This window comes from Sciurus carolinensis, chromosome 17, assembly GCF_902686445.1.
Source record: "Sciurus carolinensis chromosome 17, mSciCar1.2, whole genome shotgun sequence".
NCBI lineage: Eukaryota > Metazoa > Chordata > Mammalia > Rodentia > Sciuridae > Sciurus > Sciurus carolinensis.
Window position 1 is genome coordinate 3,597,507 of NC_062229.1, and position 16,946 is coordinate 3,614,452.

Genomic DNA, 16,946 nt, shown 5'->3' on the forward strand with positions numbered 1-16,946 from the left:
CACCCGCTTCCTGTCTCGCCCTGTGATCTTTCCCTCTGGTTGGCATGTGCTCCCAGAACTGGGATGCCATCTGCCCTGAGACCCTCGCCAGAGGCTGAAGACATCATCGTCAGTCTCTAAAACAGCAAGCTAAAGAAACCTCTTTTCTTCATAAAGAACCAGCCTCAGGCACTAGGTTAAATCAACAGAAAGTGAAGCCTAATTATGGGACTCTAGAATGCTTTTCCTCCTACCACATTCTGCCATCACATCAGCAGGGTTTCTGTGTCATAAGAGGGGACAGTTGCAGATGAAAAGGACTTCAAGGCTCAGAGCCTATTTTAATAGGAATCTCTAGAAGCCCATGGCAACCGAGGGGTGAAAACAAGGAAGCCAGAAGAGACCAGAGCTTCTGACAACAGCCACGACCAGCAGGAAGCGCAGCCTGGTCCCACAGAGGTTATCCTCCCTCCAGGCTGCTTGCCTCAGTCTGTTACCAGCACGCCACGTCTGGCTTTCAACAAGGAAAGCCCAGTTGCAAGAGATGCTGCTCAGATGTGGCAGATATTCTGCAAGAATCAGAATATGGATTTAAAATAAGAATGGTCAATGTGCTGAGAGCTAGAAGGGAAATGAGGACAACATGCAGGAACGGGTGAGTCACACGAGTAGAGGTGGAAACGCCAAGAATCAAAAGGAATCGCTGGTCATCGAATTTAACCTTGAGTGCTCTCCCGCCATGGTGGGGCAAGCACTCCCCCACAGAGCCGGGTCCCGTCCTTTCCCAGCCAGGGGCTCACCTTGCAAAGGTCCCGCCTCAGTCCCTCGGGAGCTGGGATGACAGGTGTGGCCGCTGCACCTGGTTCAGAACGCCCCTGACGGTTCATGGAGACTGGATGTCACTAGGGAAGTGATCCATGAGCCTGAAGGGGCGCCATGGTTTGAACATGATCTGACCCCATCAAAGCGCAGGTTGCTAGGCTGGGTTTGCTTTGGCAGCGGCCGTTGGCATCATGGGGAACAGCTCCAGACCCTCGCTGACCCCACAGCCCAACTTCAGGAGCTGATCCAAAACCGCCCCCAAAGCTGCAGAACCTGACTCTGGAAGGAAGGGCAGAGGGCAGGGGAGGCCGCAGCCCTGATGCGGGGACTGTGCTGTTGACTTGGAGTAAGAAGACATGCCCCTGAGTGATCCAGGGCTCGGCTGTGCCGTCCTCTGGCTGCCACCTGCTGACGAGCGGTCTCCGTCGCTGGCTGCTGCTGTGGGCAGGGCAGTGGCAGAGGGCAGTGGCTGGCAATGTGCACCACTCAGGAATGGCACTCCTGCTCTCTGGGTGGGCAGCTCTGCTCCAACAGGACCTGGGAGAGCTCTGCAGGGTTCCACCCACAGGCGGTCTCCTGGACTCCCGACGGGGAGGGCTTTGACCCCATTTTCTTCTCCTTCCACCTCCACCCACCGCCTCCACCCTGTGGGCCTCCATCCTCCAGAGCCAGAAGCCGTGCTGCACCCGGGGCTTCTGGTGGGGCTGACTCCACTTCCCCAGGATGTCCACCCTGCCGTGCTGCCCGCCTGCCCAGAGGCCCGGCAGGGTGATGCCAGACTTCCTGCCTCTCCTGGTCACAGGCAGGCAAGCTCTGGGCGGGGTGGCACCGCAACGTGTTCTGGGCACACTCGCATGCAGGGGCTGCTTTCCCGTCTGACTTTATTCCACCTTTTTTCTATAAAACTCCTCCATAATTTCACAATTTAACAAAAAAAAAGTTTAAAATTCAGGACAGAAACAATCCTGTAACTCGTTACAAACACAATTCTCATTTCTTTTTCCCAGGAGTTGGTCTCAGGCCGATGGAGTGTCCCAGTTCCTTAGTTCCTGGGTTCCTCAGGACAGTCTGGTGGAAACCCTCAGGGTGAGAAGGGCTTCGACCCTCCCGCCATCCGGCGCCGGTTTACATTTTGCTCAGGAAAGTGAAACACAGGGATCTGCACCAGGGCAGGTGGCTGAACACAAGACGCGCGGCAGTCAGAGCGCTGGGCCCCTTCCTGTCGAGGTGCCCCGGGGCCCAGCGGGGGCAGGAGCCGCGGGAACCCTGCAGTCAGGCCCTGGCTGCCCGGCACCTCCACCAGTGGCCACCAGCCGGCCCAGAGCAGCTCTGGAGGACAGTGGCGAGGCTTCCGGTCAGAGGAGGTAACTGAGAAATGGGTCAGAGCTACCAGAGGCCACGGAACTGCAGAAAGGACTGGACACTGCTGTGGGGGCAGGCAGAAGTCCGCCCCCTCTGGCAGAGCAGTGGGCTTCCCAAGTTGCTATGTGAACCGGCCAATCTCCACAAAGGAGAAGGAACAGCCCCTGGGCGGAGGGCCCACCAGTGACCTGGCCGCCTCTGCGCAGAGCTGAACAGCTGCCATCCTCCCGGTAGCCCGTGCGGGCCAGTCTGTCCTGTCCACATCTTGGAGGTTCCCAGAGGAGGAGGCCTCCCACTGTGGAGTATTGTTGGCCTGCCCTCCTCCTGAAGGCAGTGGGCGGGACAGTGAGCGCAGGGGAGTCAGCACTGAGGCTTCCTCTGAGTTCTCAGGTCTTTCCCCGAGAATGTGGGGAGCTCCCCAGGAGAGCGGGAGCTGGGGTCCCCCCAAGGAGTGTTCAGATCTGCCCGACAGGCAGACTCAGAGCAAGGACAAGACGAGGGACCCCGGCGCCTCCTGCATCTGAACATCAGTAGGCGAGGAGGAGACAGCCACCAGCGGCTGGAGAACCAGGGGCCCACCCCAGCCCCAGTCCCCTTTCACACGTCGTGGTCAGGGTGCGACACGGGAACAGACTCTACAGCTGGGGGTGTGGTGTGGCGGAGTTGGCTGACTACGAGGGCTCCTGCGCCGGGAGCAGGGGCCGGGGAGAGGACACTGGCTCGGTCCTCAGAGAATCCCAGGCGCACAGTTCAGCTTCCGGGCTGCGCCCAGCGTGATCGCAGCCCTGGAGGCAGCCGCTGGAAGAGAGGAGCCCGAGGCCTGTGCCCGGCAGGGCCCACACCCCAGCCGCGGGCTGAGTGCACATGCACCTCCAAACCACAGACTATCCCGTCTTATTTGGCAAAAGCTCATTTTTTTTCCAAGTTCGAAGACTAGATTGACAGAAGGGGAGGAAGAGGATCCTACAGGAGGAGCAACCCCAGGGGCTCAAGTGTCTGACCCCAGAGACTGGGTGCTCACCTGAGGAGCTGCCAGTGGGGGGCGGCTCCTCCAGTGCCCTGAGGACTGGCCGCCCTGTGGTCACCTTCACTGGCCCTGGGAGCCCCAGCAGGAGGCAGTGGCATCCTTGGACCCACAAAGGGAGGGTTCCTCCATGCCCTGGGAGGCCACTGACAAGAAGAACCCACAGAGACATCTTAACCTATAAGCCCACCTTCCCCCCACCCCCATGTGCACCGCGGCCACAGAAATGCACACCGGAAATGGCTTCCGGACACACAGCGCGCACATATATATACTATACATAGAGCTGCACGGCACGCAGGCCTGGCACAGTGAGGGCCCAACAGGACGCAGTGCCGGCTGGCACGGAGGGCAGCGTGGCCCAGCCTGACGCAGACACAGACGGAGCCTTCCCAAGCCCCAGGCAGGCTGAGGAGGTGGCCCCAGCTGCTCAGAGAGGCCCAGGCAGAGAAACGGTGGCACACAGCCCCCATGGAGCTGGGGACAGAGCCACCATTTGTTCAGGGGGCTGGTCCCAAGGTTGGACAAGGGCCCCTCAGTCACACATGTTCCATGGAAGTTTCTTCCTCTTTCAGGAACGAGGCCCGGCGCTGCCTTCAACATAAACCGCTTTCCGAGGGGAGCCCCGGTGACGGTGCACATGAGGCTGGGAGCCGCAGCACTGGCCTGACGCCCGGGCCCCAGGCTCCCAACAGGGTGGTGGGTGGCAGGCTGGAAGCCCCCCAGAAAAGTGCAGCTGGCTGTGAGGGCCGAGGGCAGGGCGGTCACTAAGGCAGTGCTGCGGGCGGGCAGGTTGAGAGAGAGGAGGGCAGGCGGGGCCTGGACCTGGCCTCCCAGGACCCTGGAGGTGGGGGCCTGGCAGCTGGCCCAGGGTCATGTGGCCACGGCCTCCAGGTAGCTCTGCAGCTTGCGGACGGTCGTCTCATCCAGAGAGAAGAGATCAAAGTCAAAGGTGGTGTTGGTGACGTTGAAGTGGCCAGTCTCCTCAATCAGGTTCACGATCTGCAAGGCAGAGGCAGGCGGCCTTGGGACAGGAGGCTGAGGGTGGGTGGCCCCGCAGTACTCGCGCCCGCCCTGGGCCGGGCAGTACCTGCTGCAGCACGTTGCGCTCCCGCAGTGCCATCAGCCTCCGGTGCAGCTCCACCAGCTCGTCCGTGTAGGCCTGGGAGGGCGGGAGCCTCAGCGCAGCCCCCAGGGCCCGCCCACCCCGGCCCTGCAGCCCCTCCAGCAGAGCCTGGCCCCGGGGGAAATGCAACTCCTTGGCAGCTGTGGGGAGCCCACCCCTGCCCCGGGACAGTTCAGTTTTGGGGGCTCCGCACCCCCAGGCTGTGCCACCCGCCCCGCCCTCCCGGCCACCTTGTCGTAGGTGCCCTTCTTCAGGATCTTCTCTGGCTTGCTGCAGGGCTCGGGGCTCCTCCGGCCTGACGCCTGCGGGGACCCAAGGTCTCTGCTGAGCCTTTGCCCAGCCCTCTGGCCCACCGCTCCAGACCACCCAAGACAGCCGCCAAGACGGTGGGGTGAGTGAGCTCTCCGCACCCACCACCCTCAGCAGCCCGGGCTCACCTTGCTGTTGGGTGGGGGGGGCTTCTGAGGGGGCGGGGGCTCACGACCAGGCAGGCAGGAGTCAGCGCTGTTGTCGCTCTCGCTGTCACTGAAACTCAGCCTGGTGAGATAAGGGCAGCACGTCAGGCCCAATACCCACTGGCCTGAAGATGGCGCCCTGCACTCAGGCTGTGGGGCTGGCACCAGCCTGTTTTGGGCTCTAGGTGGCCAAGTGGGGAAAGGTGTGCCCGGTGGCCTGAGAAGTGAAATGAGGAGTCTGGCCCTACTGCAGAGCCTCCAGCCCTGCCCAGCAGGGCCCAGCACGCCCATGTGAGGTCACCACAGCCAGACAGGGCATGCCAGGAGTTTGCCCTTTAACCTGGCTCTGCCCCTTTGCTGAAGTGCAGAAGGAGCTGCTGCCAGAGAATCTGCTCCGTGCAGGGCCCTGATGCCCAGTGGGGCTGTCCAATGTGGGGGTGTCTGGTGGTGACGAGAGGCCCTGGGGCAGTTTCCTCCTCCCTAATAGAGGCTGTGTGATCACATGGGATGGTAACAAGCACGTCTACCGGGATGACAGCAGGCAGGCAGGCAGGAGGTGGCACTCCTGGGGCCCATGGCCATCACTCTCAGCCTGGCCAAAACACCCTGGCACAGCCCTGCTGGCCTTACCAACACCTCTTGCAGTATAGTAAGAGGGGTGTGTAGAGGGACCCCCAAATGGCCCTGTGGGTGCTGCCCATCCCTCTGCCCCCCATGGCAGTCTGCCTGGGATCCTTGTTCCATCCCGTCAGGGACTCTGGATGTGCAGGGAAGCCCCGACAAATGTGCTTAAAACACTTCCTCTCCTGCCTCAAACAGGCCCCCCTACTGAACAACGTGCCCAAGGCTGCGGCTACCCCTCTGCCAGGTTGGAACCAGACAGGGTGAGCGCTGAGGCCCTCCAGGCCATGGCCTGTTCTTCCCACTGAACAGGAGCAGGCAGCTAGGCTCCATCCGCAGCCCCTGCTCTGAGGCAGGGGCTGGAGCTGGAGCTCTCGTTGCCAGGGCAACATGACAGCTCCTGCTTACTCCTCACTTCTGCGTCTTCCATGTCCAACAGGTGGTGGCTGGACGCCATCACAGACCCTGGGTCTCTCCAGGGAGCACACCAGGATGGGAGGGGCCTGGCTAGCACCTGCTGCAGTCTCACAACCTGTGTGGTCTTCCCTGCCCAGCAAGATGTCACCAGGACCTTCTGCAAATACCCCTATAAGCGGACATCAAAAGGGCTTCTCATCAGGCCCCCAAACTGCTGTAGGCCCCTCCAAATGGACTGCGTCCGTCTATCTCAGCATGTGGCTCCGTGCATGCGTAGAATCCACACTCAGTGTCACCATACAAGGCAGGAGCCTGCTGCTTCTCCTGTCCTGGGGAAGTCATAGTCCTCCCTGCATCCAGAGACTGAGTCCCCCTTGGTGCCTAGGCCTGAATCTTCCTGGGCTCCTCTGTGCCCATGGGGTGGCAGGGAGCCTCAGCACATGTGGACCTGTGTACACACCCTGCTGGCCCTGGGGGCACTCTGGGGGGGGGGTGTTAGTCAGTAGCACAGAGGGCTGCACGTGTCCTTAAGCCTCCTGTGGTTCAAGAAGCCTGCTGGTGCACAATGACAGGCACCTCTAACTTAAAGAGGGAACACAGGCTCAGTGGCCTCAGCAGACCCCAGCCAAGCCATCTAGTTGGCACTCACTGCCCTGGCAGGGTCCAGAGCCTCCCACCTGATACCTAGGTCCTGAAGCCAGGCCAGAGTTTGTTCTAGAACATTCCTGGTCTGGAGGCTAGAGCACACAGCTTCCCACCCCAGATGACCTCTCCAAGGATCAGGGTATCCAAAGGACATACTTGTCCCCCACTGGGGGAAGGCCAGACACTACTCCCCATGCAGGGCGTCTCAGGTGGCCCTCAGCACACCACCCCACACCACACACGTGCAGAGGACCAGTGTGCTCCCCTCCCCGATGTGCCTCCTCCAGGGCTGGAACTTGGGCAGCTGAAACGGCTGTGCTGTCCCCAATATCCCTTCCTGGAGAATGCTGGGCTGCTCTTTGAACACCCCAATCCTTGCCAGGCAGCCACACCTTCAGGCGCAGGGAAAGATCCCTAGAAGGGAGGCCAGGCCCAGGAGGTGTCACGGCTCTGATAACTAGGAGAGGAAAGTCAGTTGACCCCAGGGCCCAGGGAAGATGTGATTGCCAGGGTCCAATTCCAGCTAGGAGGGCGTCTCCTCATGCTGGAGCCTGACCCTGGCTGGGCCCTCCCAGTAGACCTCTGGTCCTGGCCCCCCTCTGGCCTGCTGGTTTCTGCCAATGCTAGGCCCCATAGTCATAGCAGGCCCCGACAGTCACCCTGGTCACCACCAGTGCCCACTCCTGCTGGGCCCATTCACCTGGAATCCCGGCCTGGGTTTGCCTTCACGGTTGCCTCCTCTCCTGATGAAGAGTCGTCCTCGTCGGACTCCTCAGACTGCAGGTCCTCTACCATGGAGCGCAGGGGTCCTGGGGGCGGATGAAGGGGGAGGTCTCTGCTGAGCCTTCACAGCTGCCTCCACCCCAAGGCTGCACAGCACCTCTGGACACTGATGAGCCCCCCCACCCCCTGGCAAATGCAGTCTGCCCTGGAGGTCCCTCCTGCTAGGAGGGCTGCCAACCAATCCCTAAAACTGTTCCCCACCCTAAGGGACCCTCTGCATCCTCCCAGTCTCTCCCTACCTTCCTGGCCTTCCTCGTAGGTCTCAGGTCCCTGGCCTGCAGGGGGACCACAGGGCCCCTCCATCACCGAAGCCTCAGGATCAGAGATCAGAGGCTCCCGAGAGCCCAGGACAAGCCAGTCCTCACTGAGGAAGGTGCAGGGGCCAGAGTGTGGGCTCAAATGCTGTGCCCAGGGACCACAGGATCCCCCGTCCAGCCTACGCCCCTATTAGGGCCTAGCCAGCCTCACAGTAACCCTGTCTGTTGCTCCCAGCCCACCGTGGTCCTCCCCTTTCTCCAGAGGCGCCTGGTTCCAGTCCCCTACAGACGGCATCTTGGTTTATATTCCTGTTGCCAAGGCAACAGAGGGACACAAAGCCCTCAATTACCTTGGTCACATGATGCTGCTTCAGTAGGTTCCCCTCCCTAACCAGCCGATAAGAACGCTTGGATAGTGTGGGCTTCAAGGACCCCATCCCCCAGCCCACGCCTGAATTCCAGGTCAGACCCCTACACTCCCCCCCCCCCCCCCCAGGAAGGATTCCAGCCAGAGGGAGGAGAGTCTCATTCCCATCACTAGACCTGCTTCTGGTTTGAGGGTGGTTGCTGGGGTCTAGGCTGGGCCCCAGTTTTTTCTCACACCAGTGTACTGAAGGTTGCCAGTTCCCTCCCATCCTGGGGTAGCCTGTGGCGCTCAACTGGGCCTTATGCCCTCTCCCCAAAAGCCCCACATGGAGGCCTGCAGGGAGAGGGCAGACATGTAGAGCTGGTGGCCTAGGTCTAAGTGCCAGCCAAATGCCTGAGAGGCAGCAGAGCACTATGGGTCCCAGCTGGCAGATGGGGGCAGGGATAGGATGGGCAGAAAACACAAAGCTGCCCCCTTCACTTGGGAGGCACCAGGAAGGAGGGTTCCTGGTACCTCCAGGCCCCCATCAGAAGGGGCTGCAGACCTGAAGGCTATGGAATAGATGCCCGGGGCCACAGGCAGGAGAGGAGCAAAACGGCCCCAAAGGGGCACAGGTCTGAGAAGTACTTCTGTTTTGTTTTTGAATACAGATGCCCCACACCACCAAACCCCGCAGACATGGGTCCCTGGGGCCTGTGCAGGGCCAAGCTCCACACGTGAGCCGTGTCAGCCCAGGTAGGTTGCGTACTGCAGACCTGGCCTGCCCACCGTCTTCCTGCCTGAGGCGGCCGCAGCTGCCACTCTGTCCTGCCTCCTGCATCCCGGGCCAAGCCTCAGGCATGCAGCGAGCCCCTCAACACTCAGCCTCGGGAGGGAGTCCTGCAGGTCATCTCCTGGCAACGAACCATACACCTGCCAGCCTGGGGTGGGGGCTGAGGTTGCTCCACCTGCCCACCTCAGCCTCTGGACCTCATCACACACCTTGGCTGTGATTCTGAGAGGGCTCAAAATCCGAGTCCGAGCTGGAGTCCGAGCTGGAGCTGGAGTTAGACGGGCTGGACTGGGCGGACTTCACCCCCACGGTGGGGGCGGCAGGAAAGGAAGAGGAGGAAAACAGTCATCTCCCAGGCCAGAGGGGAAGAGCTGGGTACACCGCCCTCTGGCGGTGCAGACACCAACCACCCCCCTCCACAGTCTCCCCCAGGCACCCTGGCCCAGCACAGGACCCACCAGCTTGTGCGTGGAGTGGGCCTCTTTCCACCAAGAGGGCTCGGGCAGCAGCAGCTGCAGACCCCTGGGCAGCTTTCCACTGGCCTAGCTGGAGAACAGGAGCAGGTGCTGGCTGGTGCACAAGTGGGGACGGGAAAGCCAACGTAGAGACCTGGCTTCTCGTTCAGACCCATATGCCACCCTGGGTTTCTGGGATAGCAAAAAGCTCCATCTCCCACCCAAGTGTCACTACCACTCTCCAGCCACCCAGAAGCTGACCAGCAGAGTGTGCACGTGTGTGCACGCATAAGTGTGACAGATACCTATGTGGAAGCTGGCTGAGCCTTCCTCCTCTTCCTGCAGCTGTGCACCCTGACTCAGTCACCAGGGGGCAGTCAAGTCAAAGCAAACGAGGCAAGGGCAGTGGGCCGGGTGCCCAGCAAGGGGGAAGTCTGTGTGTGCACGTTCCCAGAGCTGCTGGGTGGACAGGAGTCACCACATGGGGAAGGGGCTGATCTTGGGTCTAGCCCCTCAGAGAACCTGCTCTGGGCGTGGGCTTCTGCAGATGGCTCCTCAAAGGTGTGTGTGGTGAAGCCTGGAAGGGCGAAGCTCTTAGAGCAGGAGTCCAGGCCCATGGTGCAGGGAGCTGCCCAGACCTTGGGGAAGCCACCTCAGACCACCAAACTGCAGCCTGCCCCTCAGGGGAACATGGAGCCCTCCCGCTGAAGGAGAGGGGAGGGGCGGATTCGGGAGAGAAGGAGAGGGGTGAGGAGGGAAGGGGAAGAGGCCAGCTAGTCTGGATTCTGGCAGAGGCACTGTAGCCATCAGACCTGAGAGAAGAGCCCAAGAGAGGAGTCCCTGACTCAGGGGGACCAGGACCTCGAGAGCCCAGGATTCCATGGGCCCCTCCTTTGGTGTGTGGGACCAGGGCAACCTCAGCCTATAAAAGGGGCACCAGGAAGGCACAGGTTTCTGTGCACTTGAACCCAGAGTGCAACTGGCCACCTGGGGAGGAACATACCCTGCACTCTGTTCTCCAGGGTGTACTGCAGCCTCTCCAAGGCCACATCCCATCAGTGTCCCTACTGGTCCCCGTTCCCCAAACTGCAAATGGTGTGGCCCCGAATAGTTTCCCATAGGCCACTGCTCACTGTGGGGACACTTGGGAAAGTCTGATAGCCGGCTGGGTTCTCAAGCAAAACCTGGATCCAGGACTGCCCCCGAACCCCGGCTGGGCCTGAAGCCACACGGGTCCTCCTGCACGCATCTCCTCACCCACTCGTGTGCACACATCTGAGGGTGCAGAATAAGTGAGGCACGACAGACAGCCACTGCCTTGGGGCCCTGTTCCAACCTCAGCTTTCTCTCCAACTGCCTCCGTTACTTGGGCCAAGGCAGTGCCCAGTTTTAAGCCTCAGTGTCCCCATCCGTAAAGGGCTGCCCTGCTAGCCTCTGCTGAGCACATCCAGGTTGGTGCCGAACCTCCTCTAGCTGCTGTGGCAGAGGGAGGTGTGAGCAAGGTAGGGAGCAGCCAGGGCAGGAGGCTGGTGCTGGCTCAGGCCCCTGGCACCCATGCCCATCTATGGAACAATGTGGGGGGCCAGAGGTGGCGGCCAGCCCGCAGGCTGCTCCAGTCAGCACGACTCAAAGAGGCGAGGGTCCCGGAGCCCCTGCTATGCGCTGGGCCCACCGTCGTCAGTGGAGCCAGCCACACTTGCATCTTTCTCTCACAGGAATCAAGGACAGGAAGAAAGGGAGCTGGAGGTGGTTCAAAGAGCCTTGAGGTGGCATGGCCTGGGGAGACGACACCACAGGAAGCCCAAAGTGCCAGGCCATGTCAAGGGTCCAGAAGGGGCGTGGCCTATCCTCCTCCCTTCACGGCTCTCCTGACACAAGACTGGCCCCGAGTGGACAGGACTGATTCAGGAACCCCAAGAGCCAAGGAGAACTCCAAGCAACCATTGGAGGAACTGGGGAGCTGGGCCTAGGCACAAGCCCAGCAGGCTCTGCGCAAGCTGAGCGCATCCCAGCATGGTGGGGGCAGGGGAAGGTTGAGGTGTGGTAGCCCCAAGGTTCTGGCAGAGAGGCCACCAGCAGCCTCCAGGTAGGGATGGCCTGCGATAGTCAAGAAGAGGCCATGCAGGCTGCCATCTGGGAGGCCTTACTTTGCATCTTGTGCCACAGAAGCCTGTGCTCTGCCGAAGCCCCAGGGCTGGGAAACGCCAGAGATCACTGGGCATGCTGTTGGTGGCCTAGGGATCACTCTGCAGGGACCATTCAGAAGTCACCCAGTGCATGGGCTGTTCTGTTCACCAGCCAGAAGCCTCATGTCTCCTGGGGCAGCTCTGGCCTTGGGACCACGGTGCTCTCAGGGCACAGAGCTCAATATCAAGCCCCCACAAAATGTCTGGGGGTTCGCTGATACCAGCATAGAAACCCAGAGTGAGGCCACCGGCCAGGCAAGGCCTGTGGAGCCCCGGCCTCCACCCCTTTCCGACACAGAAGTTGGGCTTTGGCTGTTTTCGCCTAAAAAGGCCTGCCTGTGAGATTGGATCTCACCTAGCACCTGCCTACCGACCATTTCCCTGGCGTGGGCAGGAAGGGACTGGGACCTGCCAAGAGCTCTGGTGGCTTGCACAGGGGTGGGGGGCAGCAGCCTCCAGTGCTGAGGAGGCTTCAGGACTTGCAGGGCAGGGAGGGTGGGCACTGAGGTGGTCCAGGGCCTCTGTGATGCCTGGGGCCCTACCACCTCTGGAGCACTGGCAGGTGACCAGCTGTGAGAAGCTGGGTACTCAGCCTTGCCAGTCTGCTATGTGCCCAAGAGCCAGGGGTGCGTGCCATTACCCACAGAAGGACAGCCATGCCCAGCGCCGTTACCTCCAGTGAGGAGCTCTTGGAAGCCACACACTCACAAAACCAGCACTGCTGACACAGCCCCTCTGACCTCTTCTCAGGAACCGCTTCCCAGGGCAGCTCCATGCCGCCCCTGGAGGAGGAGCTCCCACTTAAAGTGAGTACCATTTGGAAACTAAAAAAGCCACTGACTGGGGCCACGACCTAGTCACTTTTTCATTCAGGTAGCTGAAAGTCATATGGAGCCTTTGAAGGCAGAGCCACCACTGGAGGGTGACACAAGGTTCAGCCACAAGGCTGAGGGCTGGCTCTAAGGTCTGTGGTGAGTCGTCCCTGCTGGTGGTCTTCAGAGGGCCTCCTGGCCATGCTGTTGCAGGACAAGCCCAGTGCTTCACAGGGACAGGCTGCTCGCTGAGGGTGGGCCAACTACGAGCACCCATGTCCCTGTGTGTCAGCTGCACGGGTGGGTAGGAAGGGACCAACACTGGGTACAGTTCAGTCATCATCAACAAACATCCAGACAGGGACAGCAAGACTACACTCCCGGGTTTGCCCCGTTAGCAGAGGGAGTGAATTCCTCACCAGGCTGGCCACGAAATGGCTGCGAAGGATGGGATGGCGAGACATGGTCTCCTGCCTAGCCCCGAGGTGGCCCCTGAGGCCCTGGCCTAGGCATGGGGCTACAGGGCGGGAGCACTGACCCACTCACTACCGTCTTTATGGAGGCCGTTCTCCCAAGTGGGCCCAACTGCCTGACAGAAGGGGAGACTGAGGCCCAGTGAGGTGTGGTGGCTGGACCAGCGACACGGACAAGGCAGGACTGAGAGCTCAGCCAAGCCCTGAACTCTGGCTCTGGCCTGCTCCTCTGCCAGCACTCCAGCCATGGGCAGCCAGTGGCCCAGCGCCCCACCAACCTGCCCCGTGGGTGCCCTTTCCTGGCCGCCCCCAGCTGTGCAGACGCACAGACAGGGAGGGGAGGAAAGGAGGGCCCTCACCTCTGATTTGAAGGAGGCCTCGTCGTCTGAGTTGGACTCCTCCACCTCCAGGGCCTTCTTGGCCTCCCTGGACTCGCTCTCGGCTTTCATCTTCTCCCCTTTGGTACTGCTTTTATCCTTGGGTGGCTTCTTGTCCGGGAAAGAGGAAGACGACGTGCGGGGCGAGGTGCTAGGGGCGCCCCGGGACCCCTTTGAGCTGCTCTTCTTCTGCTTTTTGGCACTGGGCTTTGGGGAGTCCGCGGCAGCCGGCCGCTTGCTGGAAGCCTTGGGCAGGACTGGGGGCTGGGGTGCCCCCTTGGGGGACATGCTCTCCAGCTTGGTCTCCTTCAGGGCCATCTTGGGCTCCTTGAATGCGGCCTTGGGGGGCGGGGCCTTCTCTTCCTTGGGCAGCCGGCCCTCGCCCAGCTTTCGTGCAGCCTCCTTGGAGCCCTTGGCCTGCTCACGCTCCAGCTCCTTGGAGGAGCTCTTGCTCTCCGAGTCCTTGCGGGGCCGTTCTCGGTGCTCCTTGGTCACCTTGTGTGGCTTGGGGGCCTTGCTACTTTCCTTGTTGGCATCCTGCAATGCCAAGAGCAGGGAGGGCACGGGGCAGAGAGAGACATGGTTAGCTGGCATCTCGGGGCCACCCGGCTCCACCACCCCCAACCCCTACAAAGTATGATCCACCTGATTGAGACTCAGCTAGAGAAAATCTTCCATAAAGCGAAAAAGTAAGGCAGCAGGTGAGAGTTTTAAATGGAGCTGTCCCTTTAAACTACTGGGAAGTGTCAGCAGGTCCCGGGCGACTGCAGGCTAAGATCCCTTGGAACTGAGCTGACTTCCCTGAGGGATTCAAGAAGAAGAGCACAGTGAGTCAGACACGAGCAGGGCCACCTTGGCCGCCCCACCAATGCCTGTAGCTGCCCCCGGCCCAGGAGGTCCGAGGCTCGTTTGGTGCCAGAGGCCCCAGTGGCCTAGGGAGCAGGCCCTGCCCCATCTTCTCTGGCCCCAGCACACGTCCTGTGTGATCCCCGTTGATGGCTCTCGGCCTTCCTCCCTGGGCCCTGTGGGCCCCTCTCCTGCCCCCAACTCTCCAGCCTTGCTCCCGCCAGTCCTCAAGGCACGCCTGGGGCAGAGCCATTTATCTAATTTAGGCAATGAACACTTATTGAGCACCTGCTGGGTTCCTGGGTACTGCACAGAACAAACAGCTCCCAGGTCTCTCAGAATTGAACTGCCTGAGCTGTTCTCCTAAAACATGAAAGACATTCCCAGGTCTTTGCCTTGGTGAATTCAAGCATTTAGGGTGGAACTTGGATTGGGACAGATCTGTGATACTCTGGGGACAGGTGGAACACAGGTAAAAGCAGCCCTGTCCAAGTCCCCAGGGAGCCTGAGCAGCTGACCCCAACTGCGTGCATCTGTTACCTCCGTTATCTCAGAGGGCAAGGGCACAGGCCTGGTAAATGGGGAGTACTCTCGGTCAAGGGGGACACTATGGCCAGTGCCTGTGACTGATAGCATGGTCCACCACTAGGCTGAGCTCTTCTTATGTCTGTTTTGTCCCCGTGTTCCTTTCCGAACACAGCCGGTGGAGAAGGCAGGAGCCCCATCTTCCCTATCAACTCTCCATAATCACCCCACATATCCCAGGATCCTGAATGGGTGTCTTTGTTGTGGGCTGATGCAGGCTCCAGCCCTCAGTTGGAAAGGTGCACGGTGGGCCCCAGAGTTCTCCAGATGAACACTTCTCACAGGTGAGGAACCAACAGCAGCCCATAGCACCCTTGGAGGCTCCAATGAGTCAGCCAAGAGCATCATGGAGGAGAGAGGTAGACACACAGAGCAGACAGCTGGCCAGGTAAACACCCAACAGCAGGAAGGGCCTCTGCCACCTGCTCTCAGAGCCACCTGTGAATCCAGGGACAGAGAGCTATTTCACATCTCTCATCTGTGCAAGGTGCTGTGTCTTCTTGCATATCCACAACCCACATGATGTCAAAGGGTTCGAGACACATTTCCTGGAGAAGGGCAGGTCAAGTGACCGGGTCCAGCTCTGACAACCCACCGCAGTGGGAAGAGATGCACACACCACAAGCTTCCAGAGCCAGCTGAGACCATGGGCACTCCCCTTGGGGCTGGCACATGGAAGGGGACTCCAATCCCCAGCAAGCTGCGAGGGAGGCAAGAAACAGAGGAAGGCACATAAAATCCCCGCCTCTTCTCAGTGAGTGCATATGTCGGGCTACAGGAGCTGGCCCAATGTCATAGCCACAAGTGGCAGAAGGAAAGCAAACCCCAGGAGCATGCTGATGGGCCTCTCAAGTAGCTCCCCGTGGGTGCCACCAGGGCCTTCCAAGTGGGAAGAACCTTACCACGAGCCTGCACAGGTACCTGTGACCTTGGGTTCTCTGAATTCATGTTGGATTTTTAAAACACATGAAGGTAAAGATGAAGATCATGTAGTCTCGTTCTCAAAGATGCCCACGACCTCAAAATGGTTCAAAACTGACTTTGAGGGAAAGATCAACTGGACAACTGCCTGATACCCAACAAGGTCACACAGGAGCCCCTTTGTCTTCAGGTGGGCAGGTCTGGTGGCCAGGGCTCCTCCTAGTGTGAGCCCTGCAGGCAGTCCAAGGGCTCTTCAGAGGCTCACTCCTGCCCATCTTGCCACTCGGGGGAGGGAGGGGATACCAGGACCACCAGAGACTGATTCATCCCCAGAAGCAACCTCTGGATCGCCAACCGTACTCTGGCATGGGGGATTCTGATGGGTGAGGCCTAGGGTCCTTTGGCCTCAAGCATGTGGCTGGCCACGTGGGCTCCCTAGGCCCAGGTAGCAGAGAACCAATCTGGAGGCCAACAAGCCCAAACGAAGGGAGAGGCTTCTCATAGGCCTGTGCCTACAAGGATGGCACAGAGATGACAGTTCAGAGGCTGGGACCATGTTGGCAAAGCCACGGCTTCTTGGAGAGTTGTCAATGGAGAAGAGCCTTGGTGGACTCTTGCTGCCTGGGAACACCACACAGAGGCTCCTGAGAGGCAGAGGACAGAGTTGGAGAGCCTGCTTATTGCTCTGAGCCTGGCAGACATGCCCTTGGGTTGCAGATTCCCAGAGCTCCAGCAAGAGATGTGGCCCTGCCTCCCGAGCCAGCCACCAGCATCTCAGCCACCTGGGAAGGCTTTCTTCACAGGGCTTTAGGTGGCCTTCGTAGCAACTTCTTCCCTTCCTAGTTGGCATGGACTTCCAAAGAACTGTGGGGTGTCTGGAAGAGAAGCTGCTGAGATCCCTAGCAGGGAATGGTTCTGTCTGGCCCAGAGGCTGGAAGGGAGATCCCCAGGGCCACATCCCACACTCAATATGCTGACGTGTCTGAGGATTTCCGAGACCTATTGGCCTTTTGGAAAGAGCCAGATTGACCCTGCCTGGGTGGTGACTTCCCCAGCAGTGCTCATAGGTAAGACAGTTAAGACTTCCTAAGAGCTCTACTTGTCCCAGGGGGGTGCCCCAGGCTCACAGAACCCCACATTAAGTGAAGCAAGAAGAACGCAGAGAGGATAAGTGCACAGTGGAGCGGGTCAGTTACATGCTGACCAATAGCTGCCCTGAGAGCCACCCGAGCTCAGATTCCCAAGAGGGCTGAGTGGAGCAAGTGGTCGCAGAGGAACACAATGCAGGCTCATGGGTTTATATGCGTTTATAAGCACATCACAATACCATCCAAAGCATTTTCTAGCTTGTCCTTCAGGCAGCCTGAGTGCCACCAGCCCACCTGGGCCAAGATAAGATGATAGACATTTCTTCTTCAGAGGATTTCAGCTCAATCACCTACATCATGCCCCCACTGGCCACCCCCACGCAAGCTTTTCTCTGTGGCAAGCCGCTGCTGAGAAGCGAAGCCGGGAACAGCCGAGGGTGGGAACCTCACTCAGGAGACCGGAGAAGGTAGGCAGCCACAGCCTGCAATGGAAACTCTCTGTCCAACAATGGCCTTTGAGCTGAGCAGTCATAAGGCCCAGCGCTGGCTCAATGGGGAAAGGAGGGTGCTGGG

At 60.1% G+C, this 16,946-nt stretch overlaps 1 protein-coding gene across 3 annotated transcripts in view; it reads right to left on the reverse strand.

The window, feature by feature from the left end:
- Nucleotides 1-1,665: 1,665 nt before the first annotated feature.
- Nucleotides 1,666-16,946, reverse strand: part of Mllt1 (MLLT1 super elongation complex subunit) — a 58,417-nt gene continuing 43,136 nt past the window's right edge. For all 3 annotated transcript variants that reach the window (XM_047531200.1, XM_047531198.1, XM_047531199.1), the window contains 7 exons: nucleotides 12,916-13,470; nucleotides 8,840-8,927; nucleotides 7,152-7,260; nucleotides 4,751-4,850; nucleotides 4,544-4,615; nucleotides 4,278-4,349; nucleotides 1,666-4,189 (listed from right to left, as the gene is read on the reverse strand). In XM_047531200.1, coding sequence (XP_047387156.1) covers nucleotides 4,061-4,189; nucleotides 4,278-4,349; nucleotides 4,544-4,615; nucleotides 4,751-4,850; nucleotides 7,152-7,260; nucleotides 8,840-8,927; nucleotides 12,916-13,470 — 1,125 coding nt within the window. In that variant the 3' untranslated portion in view covers nucleotides 1,666-4,060. The remainder of the gene's footprint in view (nucleotides 4,190-4,277; nucleotides 4,350-4,543; nucleotides 4,616-4,750; nucleotides 4,851-7,151; nucleotides 7,261-8,839; nucleotides 8,928-12,915; nucleotides 13,471-16,946) is intronic.